Source organism: Carlito syrichta, unplaced genomic scaffold (assembly GCF_000164805.1).
Source record: "Carlito syrichta isolate Samal-C Ts95f unplaced genomic scaffold, Tarsius_syrichta-2.0.1 Scaffold305641, whole genome shotgun sequence".
In the NCBI taxonomy this organism is placed as follows: Eukaryota; Metazoa; Chordata; class Mammalia; order Primates; family Tarsiidae; genus Carlito; species Carlito syrichta.
Window position 1 is genome coordinate 1,026,794 of NW_007249737.1, and position 10,550 is coordinate 1,037,343.

Consider the following 10,550-nt stretch of genomic DNA (forward strand, 5'->3'; position numbering starts at 1 on the left):
ACTAAAAAAAAAAAAAAAAGGCCAGGCGCCGTGGGTCAAGTCTATAATCCCAGCATTTTGGGAGGCCGAGGCAAGAAGATTGCCTGAGCCCAGGGCTTCGAAGCCAGCTTGGGCAACTTGGTGAGACCTTGTCTCTATAATAAATAAAAAATTAGCCTATGTTAAAGGAATGTATTTTTAGAAGCTCACCTGAGCCCAGCAGGTTGAGGCTGCAGTGGCCGTGAATATGCCACTGCACTCCAGCCTGGATGACAGAATAAGACTCCAACTAAAAAAAAAAGTCTATACTTCTGGTGCTCCATATATGTAATAGTATATAGTATAATACTTTAAAGGCTTAAATTTGGAGAGTGAAACATTGTTACTAATCTCAGTAGCTGGGAACATGGATGTTACACCTTTCTGTATTTTTTAAGTTTCTCTATAAATTAATAATCAGACATATATTAAGCTTTACTGCAAGGCATATTAGGTTAGGGGCTGGAGGACAAACCATAAATCAGAGGTGGATCCTACCTCTTTTTTTTTTATTTGGAGTCTCACTCTGTCGCCCAGACTGGAGTGCAGTGGCCGCTCCCGGCCACCGCAGCCTTGACCTGCTGGGCTCCGGTGATCCTTCTGCCTCAGCCTTCCAAGTAGCCGGAATTACAGGCATGGGCTACCACGCCCGGCTGGGATCCTACCTCTTAAAGAGCATCAGTCTGTGAGGATATGAGGCATGTACATGCATAACTGTGGTACAGAGTAGAATATTGTTAATGGCTTAAGGAAAGTACAGGTAACACTGTGGGAGGTTAGACGAGGGAAATCTTGCATAATTGTAGACTAAAAATGAAGGCTCTGAGGCTGGACATGGTCGCTCATGTCTAATCCCAGCACTTTGGGAAGCTGAGGTGGGAGGATTGCTTGAGCCTAGGAGTTTGAGATCAGCCTGGGCAACATAGTGAAAGTTCATCTCTACAAAAAATACAAAAATTAGCTGGTTGTGGTGGTGCACACCTGTAGTCCCAGCTACCTGGGAGGCTGAGGCAGGAAGATCTCTTGACCCCAGGAGGTTGAGGCTGCGGTGAGCTGGAATTGCACCACTGCTCAAGCCTGTAATTTTTTTGAGACACTGTCTCAAAAAAAAAAAAAAAAAAGAGCGAAACAAAGCTCTGAATTAGAATCATCTCACAAATTTTATTTAGAATCTTCCCTTTCAGGGTAAAGATGTGTTATCTTTTAAGTTCTGCTTCATTTAATAATTCTGATTTTTAAAGAATTCATTTATAAGTGATCATTGGTGCATAAGACTTTGTTTAAATGGATGAAAACATCTAAGTCTCTTCAAATTAGTAAATAATTGCACACGTCCTTTGGAGAAGAGAAAGGGTATCACAGAAGTGGTGAAATGCTATGTTCTTAGAAGCACGTTCAGAGGGTCAGTTCAAAAGAATGGATTCCTTGACAAGCCTACGTTTGCCAGAATATTCCAAGACATGTTTTAGAAGCTACCTGTGGCATTAATATTATAAAGCCTGGAGAGGGTGAAGATCCCCATCGCCCTCCAACATCAGAAGAGCTGCTGACGGCTTATGGATGTGAGTTGTGACTTATTTTAAAACGTGAACAAAAAATATGTAGTTAATTAGTAGAAATGAGCATAGTTTAATAGAAAGAAAAACTGTTCTACAAAGCTACAAATTTAGACTATTTCTTTAGCATTTTACACGTCATCTTTCAGGGTTGATATTTTCATTGTCTCCTCTGGCCTTGCCTACCAAGTAGCCTAAAGAAAAAGCCTTTGGAACATGTGCTGCTTTGATGATACCTAGGCACAGGCACAGGGGTTCTGATCTGAGGCTTTGTTGACTTTTTTCTGAACTCTTCTGCCAAACACAAGAAAAGAGATGTATGGAATAAAATGAATATGCTCATCATAGAGGGTAGGAGTTATGAGGGGAGCTTCAGAAAAGAAAGCCCTCAGACAGGACTAAGCTGAGTTCGGGGAGGATAGGGCCACGAAGCATCCCCCTTCTCTTTCCATCAGCCCTTGTAAACCTTATTTGACATTAAAATGAGTCCATAGCTCTCCCACCTCCATGTTTCACCTCAGTTCCACATGGGAGCCTGTCATTGCTTATTTTAAATGTAAACTTTTAGGCCAGGCTCAGTGGCTCTGCCTATAATCCCAGCATTTTAAGAAGGTTGAGGCTAGTGAATTGTCTGAGCCCGTGAGTTCGAGACCAGTCCGGGCAACTTGGCAAGACCTCATCTCTACAATAAATAAAAAATTAGCCGGGCTCGGTGGCTCAGCCTGTAATCCTGCGCCTTTGGGAGGCTGAGGTGAGTGAATTGCCTGAGCCCACGGGTTCGAGACCCGCCTGGGCAGTGAGACCTCATCTCTATAACAAATCAAAAAATCAGCTGGGCATGGTAGTGCATGCCTGTAATTCCAGCTACCTGGAAGGCTGAGGCGGAAGGATTGCCGGAGCCCAGCAGGTTGAGGCTGCGGTGGCCAGAAGCGGCCACTGCACTACAGTCTGGGCGACAGAGTGAGACTCCAACTCAAAAAAAAAATTAGGCTGGGCTTGGTAGCTAAGCCTGTAATCTCAGCGCTTTGGGAGGCCAAGGTGAGTGGATTGTCTGAGCCCACGGATTCGAGACCCACCTGGGCAACTTGGCGAGACCTCATCTATACAATAAATCAAAAATTAGCCTGGCGTGGTAGTGCACACCTGTAATTCCAGCTACTTGGAAGGCTGAGGCAGAAGGATTGCCAGAGCCCAGCGGGTCGAGGCTGCGGTGGCCGGGAGCGTGCCACTGCCCTCCAGTCTGGGCGACAGAGTGAGACTCCAACTCAAAAAAAACAAGAAAAATAAATAAATAAAAATAAAAAATTAGCCGGGTGTGGTAGTGTGCGCCTGTAGTTCCGGCTACTTGGAAGGCTGAGACGGAAGGATTGCCAGAGCCCAGCAGGTCGACACTGGGTAGCTGTGAGCATGCTACTGCACGCCAGCCTGTGCGACAGAGTGAAACTCCAACTCAAAAAAAAAAAAAAAGAATAATAAATAAATAAATATAAACTTTAAAGGTGACCTGGAGAAGCTGTGTCTCCCTAAAGAAACAGCAATGTTGAAACATTTCTGTGCATGTGTGGCTTTTCTTTAAAGGGGTTGCCACTGGCTGGGAGGGAGTTCAGGTTATCTGAGTATATACTGGCAGAGAAGATGATTTAATATGAACCACACTTAAATTAAACCTTGAGCTTATCGTAGAGACTTTGAACACAATAAAATTACTATGATTTCAGAATTATAGAACAAGAAAAGACCTTGAAGATGACCCCACCTCCTTGCCCCACTCTTTAAGACAATTAATTTGAACTCAAAACATGAGATTTGCCCAAGGCTGGTCAGTGGCATAGCCTGGGTGAGACTAACTTGAAAAATTCTCATTTAGACTTCACCAAACTCAATTTTATTTGATTTCCAGGTAAAACTGAAAATGATGTAGGTTTTAAGATTTTACATCTAATGCTACCTGATAAAATGAAAGTAAGGAAAAGGCCACTTTGTAATGACGGATGACCCTACTTTTAGGGTTTCTAAGATCACTATCTGCAGGTTATGTGCTACACTTTTTTTCCCAGTGTTTGTTTATGGTTTTTGGCCCTATAGAAGTTGAAAATTTTTTTTTTTTTTTTTGGAGTTGGAGTCTCACTCTGTCACCCAGACTGGAGTGCAGTGGCGCTCCCGGCCACCGCAGCCTCGACCTGCTGGGCTCTAGTGATCTTTCCGCCTCAGCCTTCATGTAGCTGGAATTACAGGCATGCGCTATCACGCCCTGCTGATTTTTTGATTTATTGTAGAGATGAGGTCTTGCTGCCCAGGCGGGTCTCGAATTTTTAATAGATGATTTTTTTCCTTTTTTGCTTGATTGGGTTTGGTGTTTTACTCAGTAAGTTCTTTCCTATCCCAAAAGATAAAACTGTCTTCCTATAATATTTGTTTTTTTAACATTTATATATATATATTTTGTTGTTGTTGTTGTTGTTGTTGTTTTTGTTTTTGAGTTGGAGTCTCACTCTATCGCCCAGACTGGAATGCAGTGGCCGCTCCCGGCCACCGCAGCCTTGACCTGCTCGGCTCCGGCGACCCTTCCTCCATAGCCTTCCGAGTAGCCGGAATTACAGGCGTGCGCTACCATGCCCGGCTAATTTTTTGATTTATTGTAGCGATGAGGTCTCGCTGCCCAGGTGGGTCTCGAACCCACGGGCTCAGGCAATCCACTCACCTCAGCCTCCCAAAGGAGCGGGATTACAGGCTGAGCCACCGAGCCTGGCTAACATTTATATTTTTAATCTGCCTAAATGTATTTAAGTATATGATGTGAATTAGGATTCTATTTTCTTCTAACTGGAAAAGCCAACCCAGCTAGTATTTGAAGAAGGAACCCAACGTATCTGCTGATGCCTGTGTTTTAATTGCTGTGCTCTGCTTCTCTTCTTCTAGTTGTGTTAGTATTAAAGGGATCTTACTGGGGAAAATGTTGGTATATTACTAAATAAAAAACTTGCTTCTGTTGCTTTTGGTTTTGCAAATAATAGCGATGATGTAGCAGTCTCTTCCAGTAGCCTTCATGAATAAATGTTTAAAATGAAAGAATGAGCCGGGCTCAGTGGCTCAGCCTGTAATCCTGCGTTTTGGGAGGCTGAAGTGAGTGGATTGCCTGAGCCCGCAGGTTTCAGACCTGCCTGGGAAACTTGGCGAGACCTCATCTCTACAATAAAATCAAAAAATTAGCCAGGTGTGGTAGCGCGTGCCTGTAGTTCCAGCTACTTGGAAGGCTGAGGTGGAAGGATCGTCAGAGCACAGCAAGTCGAGGCTGCGGTGGCCGGGAGCGTGCCACTGCACTACAGTTAGAGTGAGACTCCAACTCAAAAGAAAAAAGAAAAAAATTAAAGAATGGAAGAAATAACTGGAGTAGAGAGAAATTGAATGTGTCTCTCATAGTGTAGTTGTTAGGCTATCAGATGTTAAGTATATAGTCTGTTTTGGATTATCAACTGTCTTTATTTTTTTTCATACAACTCACATTTCTCTGAATTATCAAGGGTTTTTAATGCTAAGCAAGATATATTCTACATTGATAACTAATTTTGAAAAAGAATAAGAATGCATAGGTAATATGGTCATAGAACTAAATGTACATTACCTCAGTTGCCTTTGCTGTGATCTTCTGTCTTCTGAGTTTTGCAAACTTTATTTCTCTTGACAGGTATGCGAGGATTCATGACAGCACATGGACAGCCAGACCAGCCTCGATCGGCACGCTATATCCTGAAGGATTATGTCAGTGTAAGTGAACTTTAATAGTACACGGTCTTCTTCCACATACTATGTGCCTAGGTAATAATGACCTGTTAAGTTATAAAGGAGATTTGGTTTCATTGAAATTTTGTTATAACTGGGATTATATTATTTTTTTATTTTAAAGATGTGGGTTACAATTCAGGTTTAGGTATACAAATGGTCATTGTATAATCCCACTGCCAGGGGAGGGGGCGGGCACACTTCATCAATAAGGGTAGCTGATCTCAAACCTCACCTGGCAGCGGGATTATATTCTTGATCCAGGCTAGTTAAGGTCATGTGAATTACAGAAGTACCCGATGACATAACAGATAAAGATCTCTGAACACCTATTATGAGTGAAAATTACCGTTTTTGCATTGGGTTTTTCCATCTCCTACAGCCCTTTGCTTGTTTTGATTACAACTACCATCACAATCTTGCTTGTAATACATCTGTTTATATGTCTATTTTCTATACTTCTGTAGAACAGTAATAGCTAACATTTCTTCAAAGCCAACTCTGCTAGAGTAGTTCTGTTTTACATGTGTTTTCTTAGTGAAAATACATAACAAGTCTGTGAGGTCCTTGTTCTCATATTACAAATCAGAACATTCTATTTTGGGTTTTCCTCATCATTAAAATGGGGGCTAATGGCACTGTTGGTATGGATACATCATGTATTCATTTAACTGTGGGGGATCCAAAGATGAGTTAAAAACAGTCACAGCCTGCAGAGCACTTATGGCAGAAAGAGTCAAATTTGTGCCCAGTGAGCATCTGCAACCCCACATACAGGAATCTAGGAGCTCTCTTGAGTTCATTATTCTAGCCCAGTATGCCCACTAGTATGGTCATAACAGTCTGATTGTGTCCTGGATTTGTTTTGGAAAGTATTCATCAAAAGCTTAATCATGAAAGTGTGCTGAAGAATGTCTTGTAGAAATGCAAGCAAGGTAAAAGGAGAAGAAAGAGATTTCACTCTAGCCTGGGGGCCGTGGAAAGAGCTAGGTCTCTAGAATACTTTCATCATTGGTGTATTCGAGCAAGGACTCTTCGTTGCAGTAGAACAAAACTCAACTCAGCTAGTTTAGTCAAAAGGCAGAAAGCGCCATCAGAGTGTGACTGGCTGAAGATGTCTCCTCTGAGGACACAGATGGCACTTAGAATGCACTGTTATCATTCATGTTGTCTTTGTAGGGTAAGCTGCTGTACTGCCATCCTCCTCCTGGAAGAGATCCTGTGACCTTTCAGCATCAACACCAGCGACTCTTAGAAGGCAAAATGAATGATGATGAAATAAAAATGCAGCCAGGCGGAAACAAAAAAGCAAAGCAGATTGAAAATGTGGTTGACAAAGCTTTCTTCCATCAAGTAAGTTTTAAAGTTTTTTCCCTTAACTTCTGATCCAACACAGCTTTATTGGGGTATTATTTGCATAACATAACTTTGTAATCACCCTAAAAAAGAAACTATACTCTTTGGCAGTCACCCCATTTCCCTCTCCCCTCAATCCTCGCCAACACTCAACTTTCCTCCATGTAGATTTGCCTGTTGTAGACATCTCATATGAATGGAGTCATGCACTTTGACTGGTTTCTTTCATTTAGCAGAGTCTCTTCAGAATTCATCCACATTGTAGCATGTGTTTTATTCCTTCTTATTACCAAATAATACTTCGTTGTATAGATATATCACTTTTGCTTATTTGTTTATCAGTTGGTGGACATTTGTATTTTTTCTACTTTTTGAATATGAATAATGCTGCTATGAACATTTGTGTACAAGTTTTTGTGTGGACATGGGGGTTCACTTCTCTTGGGTATATACCTAGGAGTAGGATTACTGAGTCACATTATAACTCCACATTTAACATTGGAGGTACTGCCAGACTTCCCAAAAGCAGCTGCCCAATGTTACAATCCCATTAGTAGTACATGAGGGTTCCAATTTCTCCACATTCTTGTCAACATTTATTTTCTTTTTATTTTAGCCATCCTAATGTATGTGAAGTGGTATCTCATTATAGTTTTTATTTGTATTGCCTCTAAATTACTAATGACATTGAACATCTTTTCATGTGCTCATTGTTGTACTTGTATTTTCTTTAGAGAAATGTCTATTATTGAGTAATAAGAGTTCTTTATATATTCTGGATATAAATCCCTTATCAGATTTGTGATTTGCAAATATTTGCACTCATTTAGTCAGTTGTATTTTCTCTAAGCTAACACAACTGGTGATAGAAAGTGGTAGCGAAACAGACTTTATAAATATTTCTACACTTTAAAATATTAATAACTAGTTGCTTACATCATAGCTACAGTTTGTAAGCAGCATTTTAAAAGACAAAGATATGTACAGCAGAGTTAAATCATATAAACTATATTTAGTTTTAAGATGTTTTTGATCAGGCACGATGGCTCATGCCTGTAATCCCAGTACTTTGGAAGGCCGAGGTGAGAGGATTGCCTGAGCCCACAGGTTCAAGACCAGCCTGGGCAACTGGACGAGACCTCATCTCTATACTAAGTCAGGAAAAATTAGCCAGGTGTGATGGCACATGCCTGTAGTTACAGCTACTTGGAAGGCTGAGGCAGAAGGATTGCCTGAGACCAGCAGGTTGAGGCTATGGTAGCCATGAATGTGCCACTGCACTCGAGCCTGGGTGACGAAGTGAAATTCCAACTAAAAAAAAAAAAAAAAGATGTTTTTAAGTGCCTACTACAGCTAAAAAAGGAGGGGGCTGCTAGCTGTCTCCACAGGATGTTTCTGTATTCATCTGGCGGTTTATGTGTGTGCCTATGAGGCAGGCCAAGCAGATATTATCACATTTTACCATTGAGGACATCGAGGCTCAACAAGGCTGAGTTACCCAAGAACACTTGTCTTAAATTGCAAAGCTGAGATAGAACTTAGATATTTGTGGCTTCTAGTTTGAGTTGTTTCCAAATCTAGGCCAATATTTGGAAGAAAGTTTACCAGTATGCAGAACTATTACAAGTTCTTCCTTGGGCCTACAACTATTACTCAGGACATTTACTTTTAATTTTTAGTGTTTACAGAAGTTTCTAAAGGCCATATATGAAAGCTGAAAACTTATCGTTAATTATAATTCCTGTATCTAAATGCTAGCCTCTAGAATGACATTTTACTATTATAAGATGATGGGTTGTTAGGCCAGGTGTAGTGGCTCATGCCTGTAATCCTAACACTTTGGTAGGCTGAGGTGGGAGGACCACTTGAGCCTAGGAGTATGAGATCAGCCAGGACAATGTAATGAGACCTCATCTCTATAAAAAAAATCTAAAAAGTAGCTGGGCATGGTGGCATATGACTGTAGGCCCAGTTATTCAAGAGGCTGAGGCAGGAGGATCACTTGACCCTAGGTGCTTGAGGATATAATGAGCTGTGATTGTGCCACTGCACTCCAGGCTGGGTGACAAAGCAAGACACTATCTCTCAAAAAAACAAAACAAAACAAAGATGATGGGTTATTGCTTTGTACTTGCAAACATAATATTTTATTAATTTTCTCTTTTGCTAAGTAAACTTAAAATTTGTTTAGAGTTAGTTTCTAATTTGGGTGAGGAAGGTTGAGTTTTGATATCAAGAGAGAAATTTCCAGAAAGCAGCTATGAGTCTCGTTATAGAAGGCATTTGAAGCTATGGGACTAAACAAAGGTGATAAAGGAATAAGGAGGGAAAAGAGATGAACTGAAAAAAGAATGCTGGGGAAAGAAAGAAGACCAATAAAAGAGATGGAAATTTACTCATCTTTATCTTGAAGTGTCCACAAGCAGTACTGTGCTTACCCCTAAAGGCTAGTCTGTTGACATCTTAGATTGTTTATCTTATCTCCTAGGATAATGTGAGAGCTTTGACCAAAGGTGTCCAGGCTGTGATGGGTTATAAGCCTGGGAGTGGCGTGGTGACAGCTGCTGCTGTGGGCTCTGAGAATGGGCCTGGGAAGCCCTGGAAAAAACATGGCAACAGAAATAAAAAAGAGAAAAGTCGGAGACTCTACAAGCACCTGGATATGTGAACTCGGGCCGCAACAGAAATGGCATCTCCATTATGCAGGTGGAGAAAACAGAAGCTGCTTGTGGCCTGTGGAACTTTCCCAAGATACTAGCACTGTGGACCCTGCTCTTGTGGAGCATGGCCACACCCAGCAGGACTGAGGACTCCTGGAAGCACCAGGAGTCCCCAGCACCAGGTCTGACTAAATGTGTATCTGGGAGCCTGGAAACCTGTGATGATAGAATGAGTGGTGTATATTTATTTGTGTAAACATATGCACAATGCATACTAATTTTGTAAGCCAGGAATTTTTTGGAAAGGTATTAAAGTTAAATTGCCACTAACAGATGTTTTTATTGGTTTATGTAGATAAACTGCCATTTGGACATTCTGTATTCTCATAGCAGTTTACTAAAACATGACTGGACTTTTAGATGGATTCTTTTGAGTACATCATTTAGATTAGTAGTTCTCAACCTCACTCACTTACTCCCCTAATATATCCCTGATACAAGAAGGCTGGAGGACTGGCATATGTGGTCTTAAAAAGGCCAAGGGAGCCTGCCTTCCATGTTAAGAACCATCACCATGGGCCCTACTGTAGAGGAAAGCATGTGTTGCTAGCTAACCCAATTGTAGAGAGACCCACAGGGAGTAAGGGAGGCAGTTAATTAGTTTTTATTTTAGGCATAGTGATCCCCGATGTCCTTAGTACCGTCAAGGGTGAGATGGGGGCAGTTTACCTGCTACAATCTCCTTCTATATTATGCACTATGGTTCTTTCAGCCCCTCACTTACTTTTGTATATCCCTTTTCTCTGAGCTTTATTATTCCCTTAACTCAGGTACAAACCTTTTTTGTGTCAGATGATTTTGGGACACTTTCTCCAGAAAAATGCACATTCCCTCATATATAATTTGTAAAATATACTGACTCCATAAATTCATAGTTAAGAATCCTTACCTTTAGTTGACTACAGTATATTTAATATATTTCTAGGAAAAATGTTATATGTAGGTATTTTGTAGTTTGTTTTCTGTTGCTATAACAGAATACCACAGACTGGGCAACTTATAAAAAAAAGTTTTTAGCTTATAGTTCTGCAGGCTGGGAAGTCCAAGAGCATGACAGCAGCAATTGGTGAGGGCTTGCCTGCTGTGTCAACATGGTGAGAAGGCAAGAGCCTGCCAGCTC

At 41.2% G+C, this 10,550-nt stretch overlaps 1 protein-coding gene across 1 annotated transcript in view; it reads left to right on the plus strand.

The window, feature by feature from the left end:
• Positions 1-9,700, plus strand: part of LSG1 (large 60S subunit nuclear export GTPase 1) — a 33,575-nt gene extending 23,875 nt beyond the window's left edge. Inside the window, exons 11-14 of the mRNA XM_008061928.1 lie at positions 1,457-1,580; positions 5,260-5,339; positions 6,534-6,707; positions 9,199-9,700. Coding sequence (XP_008060119.1) covers positions 1,457-1,580; positions 5,260-5,339; positions 6,534-6,707; positions 9,199-9,378 — 558 coding nt within the window. The 3' untranslated portion in view covers positions 9,379-9,700. The remainder of the gene's footprint in view (positions 1-1,456; positions 1,581-5,259; positions 5,340-6,533; positions 6,708-9,198) is intronic.
• Positions 9,701-10,550: the final 850 nt, after the last annotated feature.